Here is a 19,518-nt window from a genome sequence, read left to right as displayed (position 1 = left end):
TAGAAAAGCACTTGTGACCCAAAGGAAAGCAAGAGGGTTTATCATTTGGGCAGATTTGGATTTCCATCCTTTAGCAGAGATAAAGGTTCTTTCTTCCTTCTACAGTTCTCAGTAGAAGGCAACAGGCCTCAACTCCACTCTATTTTCAGACCTCAAAGATCTCCACAAATTGCACAAGCTAGATGTCTTCAGAGACATTTAGAAAAATACAGACCTTTTGAGTCAAGTCTCCAGTTCCTCTTCTCTAGCTCTGTTAAGTTCCATGTCCATCTGCAAGGAGGTTATTTCAAGAATATTGTTTGTTATAACTTGAATTATTATCAGAAGGGTTCTGCAGCTGTGTGCACAGAAACATCATAACCCATTTTAACGTGCTAAAGAGCACCTTGTTAATGAATAAGCCTAACACACTCAGTGTTTTGTTTAAAGCTTCATTTTCAGAACCTGAGCTCTGACCTTCTAAATAGCAAAGCAGCAGCCAGGATGCAGACCATGAGCAGGAAAACTTCAATCCAGCATATGACTAGGAGTCATTCCCAATCCAAGAAACCAGATTTATATCTGATTACAGATGGAACAGTTATTAAGCTTGTCCAAACTAAACTGCTTTCTCATAGAGACATACGCCTTTGTGTTAAAGCTCTGCAGACATACCGTGCAGCAGTTTTTTCCTGTTCATGCTCTAGAAGCAGGTTTAGCGGCATCAGTTATCTAGGTATCCAGTGTCACCAAAGTGCCAATTTGGCCGAGATGTTTTTGAGAGCAAACAGTAATATTTTTTAAATGTGAACAGATGCAAAATATTAGGGAGAAGCAGAAAGAAGAAACAGGAAGGAAAGAGATGACAGAGGGCTGGAAAGCACTGCAGTATCCTGGTAAATACTTTGTTTAAATAAACAAGAACAGACTCCCATATCACACTATGACATGGGTTTCCTCATGCTGACTGTTTTAGATGAGTTGCATTAGCATTTCCACGCACAAGATCAGTGGAGGTTTCATGACAGCAAGTCAGACTGACGAGACATCACTGTGCAAGTAAAGGAGGCAGAGATATTCAAAGGGGAGAACTCATGTTTTCATCTCAAACCCTGGAAGAGCTGGAGGAGTGTGCTCTTGAAGGAGCTCTCAGAGTTAGTTTATGCAGGTGCAATTTAAGCGATAGCCCTCCATCATGTTTGCTGATAAACAAGACATTTTCCAGCAGAAAGGCATTTGCTCCCAGAGGGACAAAATAAACGAAGTGCCTATCTGTTGGAAGAAAAAAAGAAAAAAAAGAAAAAAAAACCAAAACAAACCACACAGTATGACCGCTCTACTCCCTGCTTTAAGGAGAGCAAGTGAGGAGAAGCAGTCATGCAGTATTTCCTCACAGTATGAAAATCATCTATAGAGAGTGATAGAGGGAAGAAACAAGGCATGAGATCTACACACTAATTAATTTATAGAAACACCCTTTATTTATATGGCCTAGGCTCCTGACAGCCACTGTGGCACATACAGGTGTTTGGCAGACATGGCTTCAAATGAAGTATACTGATCCAGGAGCAAGCTAGTCAGCATACCGAAAGTCAGCATGCAAATCCTAAAGAGGCCAAGCTGATCACTGGCAATAAATGGTACTGATTAAAATTTTCCAGTGATTTTCTCGGCAACAATCCAAAACACAGTTTTGTCTTGGTAGTATCCAAGATTTTCACTTAACCATTTGCCTTATACTAGCACCTAAAAAGCTTCAGCAAAGGTGTCAGTTCTACCCAGATAAGCACGGGTTTGAGTATTGTCTGGGGTAGTCTACCACTCACCACTCCCACATGTCAGCGCTTTCACCGCTGAGCTGGTTGAAAGTAGCTGTTGGTAACACCACCTTGCAGCACTGAGGGGGCAGAGGCTTCTCTGCCCTCGAGCAACACCTGCACTGCAGCATATTCCTTTCAAGGAACACATCACGTCATTCAATCTCACTGGAAAAGTGAGGCCAACTATGCAGACAGACCTTAAGACAGGTTCTTTTACACCCTAAAAGGCCCTTCAGAAGGATACGGCAAGTTCCATCCAAGCAGTGTAAGGCAACACTTTCCCATGAGGACAGGGCATTGCACCAGTGTAGTAACAGCTTTCCTGGTAGATGAGGCAGAGAGAAGCTTCACTCCTTTCTAGTATTTCGGCTTCCAGAGACTCCTAGCTACTCTCATCAGATATGCAGCGTTAGAGTGCTTTAAAAGAGCTTGTTGTTTCAGACAAATTCATCCTGAGGTTAGAGCACAGACTAAGAATAAGAATGAGGATGAAAGCATGTGCTTCACTGCTGTAAGCCATCCTATCACTAATAACACTACAGACCACTGCAACTATTATTTTCCTAGACAGGCAGAGAGGTTGTGATCCTCACAGTAGGGTCTGCACTCCTTAATTTGAGGGTATCATCTAGAAGCAAGTAAAGCCAGTTGCTATTTACATTTTGTTCATTTTCCTGGAGAGTAGCGTACTACACGTTTTCGTGATGTCTTTGCTCCAACTTGCTAGTGTGGTTCTCTGCAACCTAAGACACATAAAACCACAAACCTGAGTCCAGCAGAAGCCCATCTTTAGGGGTTAGAGATACCACCACTTTCACTTCCAGAGTAACTTCTCACCTAGTGCTTATTGCTCCATAGAAGCAGCAGTGTGGAAGCTCTGAACATGGCTGTAAGACAGGGATATTCTCCAAAGGAATTTATGCTTTGAGGACCACTCTAAATACAGCTCTTTGCTGAGCTCTTTCCCTGCCTGTTGTATGACTTTTGGATTATTGCCTTTATTTGCAGAACAATTTCAGCTAGTTCCACTAACCCATGTCACCTACATGCTTATTCAGACAGATACTTCGTGATTTCTGCGAAATATCTGGTTGAGAATCAACAGTTTTGGCATTATAACATCACCTACCGCTGAAGGCAACACCTCCTTCTGCCCCCTGCCCCTCCCAATTTAGAAAATAAAACATGTCCCATAACTTCATCCATCTGTCAATAAAACATTTAAGATGGACTGGCATTGGGAATGCTAACTCATTAAAAGTGTTGCAGCTCACTGGATTTGTTTTCCATCTTCAGTTGGTCACTGCAGTATTGTCAGTAGCTGCCTTGCTGTCAGTTATTGCCCTTAGTACCTGGAAGAGACACAGGTTCCCCATAGTTTTTCGATAATTTACCAAGAGCGTATTCTTACTAAGAGTAAATTCACTCGGCTTTTACCCAGGGTTTCAGCTGCCACTGCCTCCAAGGTGGAGTTTGGAGCTTTCTGCCCCATTTCATCCTAGTGGTGGGAGCAGTTTTCCCCAGCCGCAAGAGCCTGGGGTCTCAGCTGCGCTGCAGCCCAGGCTTGGGCAGTCAAGTCAGCCACAGCTTAAAGAGTCAGTACAGCCCAGCATTTAAAGTCTTGTTCAAGGCTGGCAGAGAACAAGCCTCAGTGAAGTTACTTCCGAGAAACAGACAAGATGAAATGCCGTTTTTAATTGGTGTACTGTCTTCTGCAGACTGAAAGCACATGTAAATTACAATCTCAAAGATGCAGTTTAGGTGTTGCAAGTAGATTTTCATGCAGCAGTACTGAGTTAAGTCTGACTGCACCCTAAGAGCTCCCGTCTGGTCTCATGACCTACTTTACAGAAACCAGCTTCTCCACTCAGATAAGGAAGACACCGGCTAGTGTGACAGCAAGATGATCTGTTTGAGATACCACAAGAGTAGTCCACAATGCTAGAAAGACACCACGAATATAGTTTGCAGGTTAATCTAGGAACTGATCTCTCCCAGATCACAGTGTGTCAATAGGAAAGCCTCGGTCGTTATCCTCTGCCCCTCCCATCATTAATTACAGGGACACACTGCCTGAGCCTTATCACAAACCCCTGAGGCACCGATAAGAGAGTGATGTGCCCACACAGCTGTAAAAAGAGAGCTTCTTAATCAATCTGGTTATGCCCTTCTCCTCACAAAGGAGCTCAGAGAGCATCCAGCAGCTCGGGTAGGTTTGAGGCGTTCCAGCACAGGCAGCCGGGAGGATTCTTTCCGACCGCCAAGCATAACTTTTTCCACCATGGCAAGCTACTGCCAAAACTCAGCCTTCTGAAACCCGTCTGAAGAACCAAGCTCCTCTACGTACATTTTGAATATCTGTTTTCAATACTCTGTCTCATTAAGTATGAAGCAATCCTGTTGAAAAGATTATGAAAGCTGTGCAACACTGAATTCAACCTCAAAGTTTACCCCTCCCTCCATTAAGTTGGAATAAGAACCACAAAGTAATAATACTATTATACAGTAGAAGCTATGTTCAGTTTTACCTGATGGAAAGATTAAAAAAGTAACAGTGCTAAGACAGTTATGTCGATGCAAGTGTTTGTCCCAAGTTAAGTGTTAGCTATCCTTCACCTTGTTCAGAAGAGATGGGAATTGCCAATTCCAGAGACATGCACTGTACTGGGAAGTTGTGGATCATAAAGAGACCACCGAGTACAGTTTTCCGACAGTACTAGAGCACCTACATTGTAAGATACCATTAAAGCACCCTTAGCAATAAAATTCTACTTCTATAAATGAAGGCAACTGTGGTGTTGTATGTGCTTTTACACCATCAAACCCCAGACTGGCTACAAGCAAAAAGGAGACGTCTTTTCAGTAAGATACCATGGTATTAACCTATCAAAGTGGTATCATGAGTTTGAGAAATGAAACAGCTAAAGAAAGCAGTTTTAGTTACCACAGTTATGAAACATGGGAAACTGGATTCAGACAGCAGCTTGGCTGTGGGTAGAGCACTGATGGCAAGCCGAAAGCCACGCCAGGTTTAAGTCAGCTCTTTTAACTAGAAGACTAGAAAAGAGCTGCTTGGTGCACACGCATGCACGCAGAGTGCAATGGGAGAAGAGACAGCAGTTCCTTTAACCAGCCACCCAAAACTGGAGTTCAAAGATGACAACTAAGCTCAGCCTTTGAGAGCTGATGGCCCACTTATGAAGCATGTGGCAGACAACTGCTTGTCCCTGAAAGTTTCCTGGCCTAAGAACCATGGTTCAGCAATTTAACACACATCTACTATGCCACGCAACCTTCCCATGCAGTGCCGTGACGGGGGGAAAAGAACGACAGGATTTCCAAAAGCCAAGAGGACAGCTTCATAAATAGGTGAATTCTGAAACAGTTAGGAGACAGTTCAACCAAACGAACAATCCCACTGTCCTAGGTGGAAAACAACATTTCTGTGTCCTTCAAACACTTCTTCTGCAGACAAGGACAGGGATTTACTGGAAGAAGCCTCACATTCGCAGGCCTTTATGGGTAACTTGAATCACAATGATATTTGCTGTAAATAATAACACAGCAAAGGTGGCATCAATCCAGAAGGTTTCTGAAGTACACTGGTGACAACTGCCTGACACAGGCGACTGATAAGCTGACGACGGGATAGCCTTTGCTGAACTTTAGTCTTACAAAGAAAGAAAAACTGGTCAGGGATGTGAAGGGAGGGGGCTGCCTCAGCCACAGGAGCCATGAGCTGGTGGAGTTTGGGATCCCAAAAGGACGGAGCAAAGCAAAGAGCAGGATCACAACCCCAGACTTCCAGGGAGCAGACTTTGGCCTCTTCAGGGATCTGCTAGGATGAAGGCACATGGTCCTGGAGAGGCATCCAGGAGAACTACTTGATTTTCAAGGAACATCTCCCCAGCCCTGAAACTGGTCCATCCCAATGAGCAGGAAATCAAGCAAAGGTGGCTGGAGACCTGCATGCATGAACACTGAGCTCCTGACTAAACTCAAACATAAAAAGGAAGCATAAAAAAAGGTAGCAGCAGGCACAGCTGACCCAGCAGTAACATTAAAGACACTACCTGAGCATGCAGGGATGGGCTTAGTGGGATGGAGCTGAATCTGGCAAAGGATAAGAATAGCAACAAGAAAGGCTTCTACAGGTACATCAGCAGCAAAATGAAGAACAAGGAAAATGCAGTCCTGATGGGGCAGAGGATCTGATGACAAAGGACACAGTTAAGGCCGAGGTACTCAGTGCTTTCTTTGCCTCAGTCTTTATCAAGATGACCAGCCTTCTGGAATCCCAGGCCGCTGAGCCCAGTGGGAAAGTCTGGAACAAAGCAAACTCACCATCAGTGGGGGAGGACCAGGTTAGGGAGCATTTCAACAAACTGGACAGACATAAGCCCATGATGAGATGGACCCACAAGTACTGAGGGAGCTGGATGATGACACTGTAGTGCCTCTTTCAATTATCCATATTATGGTGATGAGGGGAGGTTCCTGACGACTGGAAGAAACCAAGCGTCACTCCTGTCTTCAAGAAGGCAGATATGGGAACTACAGGCCAGTCAGCCTCATTTCAATCCCTGGAAAAGTGATCGAGCAAATATTGGAATCCATTTCCAAACACATGAAGGACGTGGTGATGAGAAGTCAGCATGGACTTAAGGGAAGTCATGCTTAACCAACCCAACACCTGCTATGAAGATATGACTGGCCTGGTGTACAAGAGGAGAGCTTTAATGTGGTTTATCTCAACTTAAGAGAGCTTTCAACACTGTCTCCCATAACATCCTCCTAGACAAGCTGATGAGGTACAAGCTAGGCAGATGTACAGTGAAGTGGACTGAAAACAGGCTGAACTGCTACGCTCAAAGGGTTGTGATCCCACAAATTCCTACTGGAGGGCAGTCATTAGTGGAGTACACCAGCAGACAGTAATAGGGCCACTACTGTTAAACACCTTCATTAATGACCTAAATGATGGGACAGGGTACATCCTCAGCAAGTGGGCTGAGGGTGCAGAACTGGGTGGAGTGCTTGATACATCAGATGGTTGTGCTGCCATTCAGAGGGACCTCAACAGGCTGGAGAAATGGGCTGACAGGTACCTCATGAAATTCAACACAAGCAAATGCCAAGTCCTGCACCTGGCAGGAATAACCCCATGTAGTAGTATGTGCTGGGGGCTGACTGGTGGAAAAGCAGCTTGGCAGAAGGAAAACAAACAAACAAACAAACAACACAAAACAAACACACCCACAAAAAAAAAAAAAAAAAAAAAGAACCACACCACATGCAACAGATCCTGGTGGAAAAGTTGACCTTGAGCCAACAATATGCCTCACGACAAAGAAGGCCAACAGCCTGGAGAGGAGAATGCTCAGGGGATCTTACCAATATGGATAAATACCTGATGGGAGGGTGTACAGAAGGTGGCGACAGACTCTTTTCAGTGGATCCAACAACACAACAAAAGACAATAGGCACAAATGGAAATATTGGAAGTTTCAGTTAAATGTGAGAAAGAAATTTTACTTTGATGGTGACTGGATGCAGGAACACGTTGCCCAGAGAGAGACGCAAAAAACCACTTCACAGCACCCTGTGCAGCCTGCTCTAGCTCACCCTGCTCTGAGCCGACCGGTTGGACTAGAAGATATCCAGAGATGCCTTCCAGCCTCAGCTTCTCTGTGATTGTCAGTTTTGTGTTCCCGTAGATTGGAACTGAGATCAACTCATCCATGCTGACATTGTTTCACAAGTTCACCAGCTTCAGCTCCTGATTTTCTGTAGTCCTCAGTCTCTCCCAAGATTGAGAATCTACCTCCAGCTTGCTTTAAGAACAATACATGGTGCTGGTCTAACAGTTCTCATTTAGTCAGAGAAGAGGTTTGTAGAAGCTTGGGTAGATCTATTTTAAGCTTTCAGATTATACCGCAAACTGGTTTCATCTGTGGGTGGATGAAGTTAAGAGCAATAATTAAACTAGCAACCAAGGAGGCTGGAAGTAGAGCTCCAGACTCCCAGTATATTTTTTGTTGGAGAGCTGCCAGGCTGCCTTCCAGAATATGAGTGCTAAGTAACAGCACTCCAGCAAACACACCGAGTATTTATACTTGATCAGGTGCTAATACAGGCCTAAGGGTTCACCAGGGTGGTACCTTGGAAGCCGATGAGCAAGGGGTCACATACCAGCAATAGTTTTCAGGTAGTAACCAGAAGCGTGCAGGAGGAGTTTTAATGTCCATCTGCATGAATTAGCAAATTCAAGCTATGCATTCACTGCAAGCCTGGTATTCCACATCAGCTCTGCTTGATATACTACCTGCAAAATAGCCTTGAAGCTCACTTCAGCTGTCTAGTGTTAACAGAGCCAAATACAAGGCACGGGCATCTACAAAGAAGAAAAGCTGAAGAGGTTATAGGTACAAGTATTGGCCACAAGTACAGCACCAGGTAGTCAGAGATGTCTGAAAGAGGACAAGGAGTCTGAGTCCTAGGACAGGCAGGCCATTTAAAGCTTTTGGAGTGATAGGCAAGAAACCAGTATTGGGAGTCAGGACGCTATCGGATAGCTGCCAGTCTCAAGGCAGACCACAGCAAGAGCAGCCAACATCACCCTGTTGGGAAGATACTCTCACGACACAAGACTGGAGGGACTACAAGGACCACAGCTGGAGGACAGTGGGAGTAAGCCATACAGAACACTTTCTAATGTGCACAGCCTGGCACTTCTGACACTCAGCAGCACGCTATTAAATCTGCACAGCCTCAGTGGGGCTGCATTGTAAGTCTTCTCATACTCCTACAACCATTTGGGTACAATCACACAGCAGAATACCATCTACTTCTCACCTCTGCTCCAAACTCAGTAACCCATTAATAATGCCTTTTCTCCTCAGTGTCAAAGTGTTTGTCATAGTGCACAGAGCAGATTTGCTATCAAAAGTGACAAACTAGTGAACTGCAGTCAAGTAGTTGCACACAAGCAGAGCTTCCTTTTTTTTCTTTAAAAAAAGGAAAAAAAGGAGAGAAATCTACACTGACACTTCCCCATTTGTCTTACCTTCCTCTGCAGAGGCTCTGAAAAGCAGATCTCAATTAGCTTGTGTGCCTTCCAAAAGCTCTGTAAGAGAGCAAGAACTTAGTTTTACAGCTAACTCTGCAATGGACCCTGGCATGTATCCTGAGGGATTGTTTCCTCCTGCATGTTTCCCTCTTACCTGACATTAAAAAAAAAAAAAAAAAAAAAAAAGGGGTGGTGGTGTCAGTAGTGCTTCGGTTCAGCTTGAGCTGTCTCCTTATTTGGAAGCTAGCAAGGGTAAAGGGAAAATAAGCTCAAAAAAGCTGATGGTGGTCAGGTATCAGGACAAGCAATGTTTTATGCAATTAGACTTGAGGGGAACAGAAAGATCTCTATAGAAAGATCTGGCCAATACAGAAATGCTTCACAGACAAGAATTTACAACTCAAGTGTTCCATGTTTGGTGCAGAATCACTGTGAAAGCCAAGTACTTAGCCAGAAATGTCCATTTCATTTAAGAGGTTAGATGCTGCTCAGCAATCAAGGTTTCCTGGCTCCTAAAACAGCTCTCTCCTACAAGTCAAGATGAAGACACTATTTCAGACAATAAAAGCTCTGCAGCCCTCTTCACAAGATTCAGAAAACTTGAGACTAGTCTACTTGGAGGGCCTCAGAACCACAGAAGCCACAGAAAACAGCACAGGTTTTCCTTCCCTTTCCCATGGCCTACCGCTCTAGTAGCATTAGCCACTGTTCTTAAGCAGCAGCCAAAGGTTTATGAGACTTCGAAGTTACACAGGATCTAAGCTACTAGATTATTCCCATGTTTGAATCAAAAATCAACAGGAGACACACAGGCAGTGTTCCTGTCCTCCAGGTTCCTCTGACTTGGGATAAAGTAGTGTTCTTACTCAGTGGCTCCAAAAAAGCATGGAAAGCATGCTGTAAAGAATGCAAAGCAGCCATCGCAGAGGTTCAACCACTTCAGCGTGCACATCTGTGGCACTGGAAATTGAAGCGCTGCATTGTGGGCAACGTCCCTTACTTCTGCACTTTCTCCCCTCAGAGGATTTGTCTTAAGTACTTTTATCTTGCAGCAGCTTTTAGGAAGTATTTGCTCAGAGCGGGTAAGAAGAACCCAGAAAAAGGAAGTTCTCCAGTTCATGGTGATGGGTCAGCCATTGCCACTACTCCTCTGCCAGAGAGATGTCCTACGACAGGCCTGGTTATGGACAGTGGTCCTTAGAGAAGCTTACTGACTCAGAGCCACTTTGAAGCAGGAGACTTCAACCAAAACTTCTCCTGCAGTGCCAATCTCCACCAAACTCTCCAGAAAGGCCCTTGGAAAGGCCAAGAGAGCAGACAAGCACAACTCCTATTGAAGAATCAATAAAGAACAGCTGCAGAGCTTTAAGCCTGAGTCAGACTTGAATACTGACCTCCCTCTGTTACCCAACTATTGGAGCTATCCACACATTGTTAGCTGATCAGTGAGGCGGCCTTTCAAGAGATTAATGACCCACCACCAGAGATTAAGACCAAGAGACATACTAACCACCAGTTTTACCTATCTACCTCCACTTACAATACTCACTCTCTAGACTACTCAATACACAGTGCAAGCAGTTGAAGTTTACTATTGCCTTAAAGTTAGGAACACCTGTTTGTTTGCTGCAGTTTTTCCTGAAGTGGGAAAGAAGTTAACTCATTATTTTCTTGCCAGTGCATCAGGTATTAAGAGGAAGAAGGGATATCCCTCACACAGCAGAGCTGTTGGACTCCTTCCATCAGAAGCATCAGATGTTTGGCTTTTTCTGCTAACTCAGCTAGAAGGAAGAAAAAAAAAGAATGCTGCTCTCTTCCTACTGGAAATCCTTTTATTCTGCAAGGCTCATTATCCTAGTGCCATTTCCAGGTCAACCACAGAACTGCTCTCGAGTCTAAAAATCACTTACCTCAGCCCCTTTTTGCCCTCCCCTTTACAGGACTTCTGTGCTGCTAAGCGCCTAGAACAGGAGAGTACTACATGCAGGTACTAGAAGATGGACTTCACGTGTGTTGCTGGGTGGAAAAACTGGGCAAGAACCTTCCTACTGAGGAGAAGTTAGCTGACCACAGCCTGAGGCTAGAGAGGTATTTCTGTTCCTAGTTTATCAGGGATGCTGATATACTTCTCAGACACCTCAAAGCATAAAGCGGAGAGGATCTTGCTTGCACTCCAAAAGCAAAAAAGCTCTTTAATACAGCTGAGGAAAGAAGTTATAGGGTGTGGGCTGCTCCACAGAACAGAGCTGCTCACCAGCTACACAGCAGTGTGGATGGACAGTGCTAACAGAGTGAGTACAGCACCACCGCTGCACTCCTGAGCTGCGAGAAGACCCACGAAGGCAGCCGCCAACTCCCATTGCTACAGACTGGTCAGACAGCAACGTAGTTATATGAGTAAATCCAATCTATCATAAACAAAACACTCCACAATTCCTACTCCCACCTTACTCACACACATCACACACTTCTCTCAGAGGGCCATCAACTCTTTGACAAGTTTCTTAGATGACGGCATATGTTCCCAGAGGGAAGGTAAGTCTGGCTTCTCACTTGAGCAGCAGTGCGCAAATGTTCAAGGAGAGGCCTCCTTACACGGGCAGGAACAAGTGCTGAAACCGCACAGCACAGTTACAGGGCAGCAGAAGGTGACACATGGAAGAGGCCAGGCTACCTTGACTCATTCCCCTAGAGCATGTGAGTGTATCGGACCAGACACTGCTGGCAGCCCCAAGGCTTTTGGAGGCTCCCAGATCCATCCTGCCCAGAAGCAGCTCCGTGCTCCCTAGGACAACAGCCACAGGAAGCCACCAGCAGCTCTGTAACACTTTGTACACACACCAGCTGGGCAGAACTGCTTATTATAAAGTTTCAAACCAATCTCACCCCTTGCAACCCCTGTTCCCAGGAAATCTGGCCTTCACACGTTTCAGGAAGTCTGCCCACAGGGATACTAAGTCCTTACAAGAGCAGTTAACGTTACCAGCAGTGCTGTGCTGCCACTACTGCTTTCACATTTGGGAATTATCGCATCCAAGGCCCACACACAGGCAAGGCACTTTACGAAGCCCGCTAGTGTCCTGCGGACACATGCCAGAGCTAGGGAAGGGAAAGCAGGCACGGATACCCCTGCAACAGCATCCCTGCCTGGTTACGCTGCTGTGAAGAAGCGAGCCGGAGCTCAGCTCTGGAGAGGACCATCACAGGCAAGTTGACGGCAGGCTCGGTGGTAAGGAAGCAACGGCAGCTCCGAGCCTTCCCCGTCAGGGCTCCAGGAAGGAGGCGGCGAGGGAGTTGCAGCAATTCCTGAAGCGTTCAGACCCATCCGTAGAGGGTATGAGCCACAGGAAGACACAAGCAGTGAAACCTTGCCTCTGGCACCCGCGCCGGTGAGAGGGGAGCACCGGTGTCCCAGCCGGTCCCTGGACGGAGGGACACCATGCCTGCAGCCCCCACACCGGGTGCCGTCTGCCTCCCGGGCAGCCCCGGGCTCTCGCAATGGATGTCAGCAGCGCCCAGGGCTTCATTTCCCCGCGGGGAGCCTGGGATGCAGCCGGGGAAGGGGATGGGGCGGGGAAACGCACACACAGCCCTTCTCCCTCCTCTCCACGCTTCCCTTCAAAAGCAGAGACCCCCCAAAGGCCGCGCCCCCCCTTCCCCGGGCCGTACCTTGTCGGCGATGCTGCGGGGCAGGAGCAGGTCGGGGCTGGGGGTGAGCGCCGGCCCCATCTCCTCGCTGCTGGACGTGGCCAGGGGATGCGGCATCTCCCGCAGCGACTTGGGCCCGGAGGACGGGAGAGGCTTCGGAGCGCCCGCCGCGCCGCCCGACATCGCGCCGGGGGCCGGGCAGCCACCGAGGGAAGGAGGGAGCGGAGGCCGCGCCGCCTCGGCAGGGAGCTGGGGGGCCGCGGCCGGAGCCTGCCCGCCGCCACCGCGCTACGAGGAGGAGGAGGAGGAGGAGGAGGGGTAGGAGGAGAGGGCGGCGGCGGCGGCGGAGGAGGAGCGAGAAGAGCGAGAGCAGCGCCCGCCCGCGCCGCCGCCCGCCCCTTCGCCAAGCACCATCCGCGCCACCTGCCTCACCCGGCCCCGGCCCCGGCCCCGGGCGGCCAGCGGAAGGCGCGGGGCCGCCCCCGAGCAGCGGCGGCGGGCGGGGCTGCGGCGGGCGCAGGCCCCGGCGGGGCGGGGGGCGGTCGGTGCCAGCCGCCGGGCGGGGCGGGCCGCTCGCCGGGAGGCGGCGGGGCCCCGGGCAGGCCGGCCGCGAGGCGCGGCCGCGACGGCGAGCCCCGGCGGCAGCGGCTAAACGCCAGGGAAGCGAAACAGCTCCTCGGCTTCTGCGGGCCCGGTTCGCCTCGAAACTGTTCGCGTGTTTGAAGGGAAACTCCGCAAAACTGCGGGTCTCCCTGCAGGGGCAGAGCCCGCCTCGGTGGCGCTGCGGGCATGGGGGTGGCTAACATGGCAGCGGGGCGCGGGGGTGCCTCCGCCAGCGCCGCCGGGCGGAGCGGGCCGCGGGAGGCGGCTCTTCCGCCGGGACCGGGTGTTCCCGAGCGGCGGGCGGGCGGGGCCCCGCCTGGCCCGCAGGGCCGGCGGACGGCAGAAGCGGGCTTTCCGCGGTGGCCCTGCGCTCGCTTCACCGCCCTGGGGAGATGACACGGTTTCGCAGAACAACGCTCCGTACTGAAGCTGCTTGGGATTCACGGCAGAGAATTCTTTTTATATTTGAACAAATAAATTTTAAAGAAGAGGCACTGAAAAGTTTGACCCTGCGTGGAAAGAATTTTTGTGTTTTTTCAGGCAACCTTAAATTCAGGCTCTCTTACGATTTGCTAAAATGAGCTGAGAGATTATATCAAGTCCTGTAGAAATGATCCATGCAAATTTGTCTTAACAGCATGTATCAATTACAAAAATTCAGTGATCTGTCCACAGTTAACAATGTGAAAAAAGTGTCAATGACTGCTGAATAATTAATAAATGGGAGAAAAATCATACTCTGGTTTAAGATATTCCCTGAGCAGCTACATTTGTCTGATAAATTATTCTTCGTAAATAATTTGCTCAGCACTAATTAGGCATAACAGAGTAACATGCTACTGGGGGAAGAAATGGATCACTGTGACACTGTCATAATCCCTTCCAGCTATATATAGACATATAAAGATACGCGTACAGATATGTCACCAACAGGACTCGGATGCTGTAAACGTTTTCTGCCTGTGTTTAACTCCTCCCCGGGGGCGTACAGCGCGCTGACATCAAACAGGCAGTGCTGCTACCTACAGCTACGCTGGCAAGTTTTACAGGTGTCAACACCAGGTGCTGCGCAGCAGGACGAACACAGGACGTCCATTACAGAAAGAAATGCTATTTATCACAGGAAAAAAACTATGAAAAAATCAATCCTTACTATAAATAACTACTTAATATTACATAATGCTTGAACTCTGGTAACAATCAAAAGCCCCAACCAAGTCCCAGGCCCCAGTGCAAAAGAGGCTGTGAAATATGCCTTGTTCCTTACACTTAAGAAAAACAACCTATTTATCTATTAGGAAAAAGAAACAATACAAATTAGCCAGCATAAATACATACACCCCAGCTTTCTTCTAGACTGTCCAAATATTAAGTGGAAACTGTTGTGATAAAGCAGGCGGCAGGTTCATGTATCTGCCGTGCTGCTCACGAACGAGTTCCCTTCAGTTTTGTGAAAGGCTATATCTCAAAGGCTTACGACTTACCAAGAGCTCTTCCTATCTTTTCCCTTAAGCATCCTCACCCAGCTGTGTTTCCAACTCAAACCCTTCTCCAGAGGAAGCCTGTCAGGCACACTTACACCAACACTGTCAAAACTTGGAAACCTGGGCACACTCTAGCTCTGTGCAGGTACAAATGACTTTCTACACATTAAACCTGTTGGCCTGGTAGGCAGCGAGCCGAGCATAAGCCTGCTGCATCCCTGCAGCAAAGACGACCGATGGTACCCAGGCTGCCTGAACAGCAAGCAGCACAGGCAGCAGATTGAGGGCAGAGTTTCTCACTCTACTTGGCACTCGTTAGACCTTATCGGAAATACTGTGTCCGATTGTGGGTCCTCTCGTACAAGAAAGGCACTGACAAACTGGAGAAAGTTCAGAGGAGGGCACTGAGATGGCTGGTGACTGGAGCACTTGCCCTGCAAGCAGAAGGTGCCAGGCCAAGGCTTTTCCAGCCTGGAGCAGATACAGCTTCAAGGGCACTTAATTGCAGCTCCCAGTACCCCATAGGGAGGGGATGGAAGAGATGGAGCTGGGCTATTCACAGCGGTGCATTGCAGGGGGACAAGAGACAAAGGACACAAATTGAAAGGGGAAATTCCTGATGGATGTTAGGAAGAACTTTTTCCCCCTGAGGACAGCCAAGCAGCAGAGCAGGTTGCAGAGAGAGGTTGTGCAGTCTCCACCCTTGGAGATTTTCAAGACAATCTGGTCTGATCTCATGTCTGACCCTCCTTTAAGCAAGAGATTGGGCCGGAGACCTCCCTAGGTCCCTTCCAGCCCGAATGATTCAGTGATTCAGATAATGTTTGTTGCTATGGAATTCGTATGTCTAGTTTCTGAAGCGATGTGAGGTGACCTTGCAATTTTCCTGTATACAAGGATGAAGTTCGAAGCTCCAGTGATTCAGTTACTGGTCTAGCTCCCTGTGAATACTGTATGTACAGGCAATATAAGCTCTTTGTTTACTAATCACATCTATCTGTGTTACCTAGATGGCTTCTGCTTGGAACTGAAATATGTCATCCTTAGTCTTTTCATCTGACACAAACTACTTAGAAACATGTTCAAATAACTAACTGGATCAGTATATGCAAAATACAGGAATATTTGTACACCTGTGAATACAAGCAAACTGAAGTCTGTTTGGAAAAAGTTCAGAAGACATTAGTAGAAGGACTTCAGAGTTTCTACACCATAGCATGCTATAAAGTCAAGATGGTTAACTGTTGAGCAGGTCTCTCCTATCTTGATGCCTAGGTCACTTCAATATCAATGTTCACCACAACTCATTTCTGATAATAACATGCATTTTGTGCATGGGTTAGGGTAACAGACAGGGTTAGGGTATCTGTAAATCTCTTACGGATTAAAGACACATGTCTATCATCTGATTTCAGTGAGTACTAAGTCTGTAAATATCTGTATAGGCAGCAATCTAGGTTTAACAATGGTATACACCTTCAGTAGCAGATGCAAACTATCATACTGAGAACCGGAAGACTTCAAAAATCATAAATCATCTCTCAAAATGTATGAAACTTACTTTAAATTTGACATCTGAAAAACCTGTACCACTGGCTGGCCTTTTCTTTGCTGTCTTCTCTGCAAGTTCCTATCACAGACTAAGGTGACTTTTTAGCTTCCTCTTCAGCCATGAGAGAAACTCATGTTTATTTTTTTTAACATGGAAGATGACAATCATATGTACTTGATTTCGAGAGCTGAAACTTCAAAAAGACAGAAGATAAATCATTTTAAGACTTGCATTTGAAAAATTAGAGTTAGGAGCAAATTCTTGTACCTTGATTAGAACTAGTCACACATTATCAACAGAGGCCATAAACAACTCCACATCTTCTGTGCATGAAACAAAACAGAAAAAAGGTACACTATGTAGTTGACTTCTTGTAGGAAATTTTTTCAACACACAAATAGAAAACCTCTAAATGCATCAGCGTGGGGATCATCTGGCTCCAGCAGAAGGCACAAGAATGTACAGCCAAAAACTGAGGAAGGAAAGTGTCTATTTTTTGAATAGTAGCAGCACTGAAATAAATAAATGTCTTAATTCTGCTAAGAAATGATGAGTGATTAAAAACATGGTAATGCTCCATTCTCCAGTTCCTACTCCATACCACCAGCTGTGCTGGTATAATTTTATGACTGTAATATTTCCCTTGATATTTTTATTGATAGATTTCTTTTTGTTAAACATTGACCAAGCTAAAACCAATCAGCACATGAAACATGCAACCAGCAGAATAAAATACACAGTGAGAACCAAAATCAGTGACTGGCTGTAGAGAGGCTGTGATTCAATGCCCACGTCTTCACTCAAGTTAACCTGAATAAACTGGCATGGCCTCCTAGCAAAATCCTAACTATTTATTATCTTTACATCACTTCAGCTGAGAAACAAGATACAACAGAATAGGTATGCGTATAATGCTAACTGGGCAAGAAGACAAATGGTCAATTTGGGGATCAAGAATCTTACCAATTCAAGAGTCACCAGTTTCACATGTTTTTTTCTGAAGAAAATAGTTCTGCCTCTGTGTCATGGAAATGAAAGTCATACAGGCTACTTTGGATTGTTACTAGGATAACTAGAGAGAGGAAGGACCTACAGGTTGCTGTCTCATCCTGCCTTTTCAATGATACTCTTGCACTCCATTAACGCAGTATTAGTTCAGGAAGTACTCATATTACTTGGGCTGTTTAGCTGTATCTTCTCAACCAGAGCTGATATAATTAAGCATCTCTGGCATCTACTGGAGTTCCTTCTGTCTATGTTACATCTCCTGTCATTTTTACTAAGGGTGGGCCATAGGTTAGCATAACCAAGAACAGGAATTTTGAAGAGATTCTATGCAGTGCTATTGAGTTGCATTACGTACAACATACCTACAGTTGTTGGTATGGAAGTAGTTTGGTGGTGGATTCTGAGATCCAGGTGCTTTCTCTATTGCCTGTCCAAATCCTCTAAAAAAGAGCCTTTTCTTATTTTATACAATTCCTAATTTTAAAATAAGTTGACAGATGTAACAGACAGCAGCAAATACACTACATGTCAGCAATACAATATTAGGTGGCAAAGTGCTTTTCTTCAAAGCAAGGATTGGGGCAACTCCTTAATAACAACAGAAAGTCACCTGTAGGAAAACCTATTTACAAATTTAAAGATAGGTAACACCAGTGGTTTACTGCTGTTCTGATCTGGAGTGCCAGGCCATCCAACAATACTACTCAGGATGTCTTTATAATGGCAGATGGCTTTGTACGTGCTCAGTTTGAGCCTGAGAAGGACTCTCAGTTGTTTCATAACATTCTTTTTGTAATGCATATTCATCTCCTTGTTCAGATAATGAGGCATAAAATGGCAATAGGGTTTACAATGAAGAGCAGGAGGCCAACTTCATGTTGAATGTATTTACAGGACCAGACATGTAAAACCCACCTGCTTTTCATCAAGTATTCTATTTAAAGCCTAAATTATAGGATACTTCTCTATAGCACACTCCAGACAGTACAGACAACAAACACTAAGGTAGGCTGGAGGCCACAGCAGCCAGACTGTCAGGCCTGGCTGGTTTGCCAGGTCAATGGCAGTAAAAGCTTTTTTCCCGACTGTCGACAGCTTCTCCTTGGCCACTTCAGCTTTTTCCCCCTGTGCTCTACCTGGAGAGGATTAACATTTGTGTCTGTTTGCACATAAGCACATACAAAACTAGTACAAAACAAGACCATTCTAGAGGGTGTAAAAAAATTAAAATCCAGCTATCTTTTGAAAAAAGGTCCTTCCTTCCCTATGCTACTACAGCTCATGTCTTGTACTGCAGAGATTGAAGAGAGCAGGCTTTTGACCTGACCCAGTTAAATCTTATGCACGTGCTTGTTGACTCTACAGAGATGGGATCACTTTCAAGTCAACAGCAAAACTCATGCACACATTTAAGCTAATGGGTAAGCTTCTGCTGCATCAGAAGGCTTCAAAGCTGTGAAGTTTGATGGGGAAGCAATAAACAGGATTGTGAGAAGACAGGGAACTTGTGATAAAAAGTGGAAGTCTGTGCTAAATGACCATTAAATGAAAAATCAGAAGTCCAACCATGGAGAAGGACTACAACTATGGATACGGTATCTTGAGGCAATTGGATATAAAAAAGTAATCCAAAGAAAATGTTTAAGGACTCTTCAAAACTTTCTAATTTGTTTGATGGTTTGTTTGTTTGTTTGTTTTCGTGACATGAACAACAAATATAGAAATAAAAGGAAGTGTTTAGAATGGATCTGTATGAGTAGCACTGCTAGTTGGAAGTAGCAGCACCCTTCTGGACGATCTTGGTTCAAGCCAAGGAGACATCCCCCATAGCCCATTTTCACTTAGGGGGGGAAAACAAAACAAAACAAAACAAAAAAAAAAGAAAGAAAAAGAGTAAATCACTGTTTTACCTCAGCTTTGTCAACTGCAAGCAGCCTGTAGTGAATAGACCTGCCCATGGCAATTCTGAAATATTGCAGTTTATGATTATTCAGTATCACATTCAGTTTAACTCAGATTTTGTTTATTTAATGAGATACAAAGCTCCCTCTACCCTGAGATGACAAGAACAGCCAGCCTGAAAAACAGCATTTTTTTGGCTCAAGAACCAGCATGGCCAGATTTGTGAGGCATTGTTCAAGAGGAGCCTTTTTTTTAAATTGAAGATTTTTTTAATGAGTCCCAACCTTTCTGCAGCTGGGTTTCCTTGCTGATGACTCCTCCTCTTTGCCCTGCTACTTCTTCCTTTTCTACCTTCCTTCCTCGATACCCAGCCAAGGACCACGGTCCACTACTTAATTCTTCTTACCAGCATTAGCTGTGTCAAAGAAGAGCTCAGCAGCTAAGCCTTTCCAT

The 19,518-nt window shown here is 45.9% G+C and overlaps 1 protein-coding gene across 1 annotated transcript in view; it reads right to left on the bottom strand.

Annotated features, from left to right (window-relative positions):
• Positions 1-12,787, bottom strand: part of SNX30 (sorting nexin family member 30) — a 48,764-nt gene extending 35,977 nt beyond the window's left edge. The window contains exon 1 of the mRNA XM_082335819.1: positions 12,538-12,787. Within this exon, the coding sequence (XP_082191945.1) occupies positions 12,538-12,699 (162 nt within the window). The 5' untranslated portion in view covers positions 12,700-12,787. The remainder of the gene's footprint in view (positions 1-12,537) is intronic.
• Positions 12,788-19,518: the final 6,731 nt, after the last annotated feature.

Source organism: Platalea leucorodia, assembly GCF_965183815.1.
Source record: "Platalea leucorodia genome assembly, chromosome: Z".
Classification (NCBI taxonomy): Eukaryota; Metazoa; Chordata; class Aves; order Pelecaniformes; family Threskiornithidae; genus Platalea; species Platalea leucorodia.
This window is presented reverse-complemented; position numbering and strand designations above follow the sequence as displayed.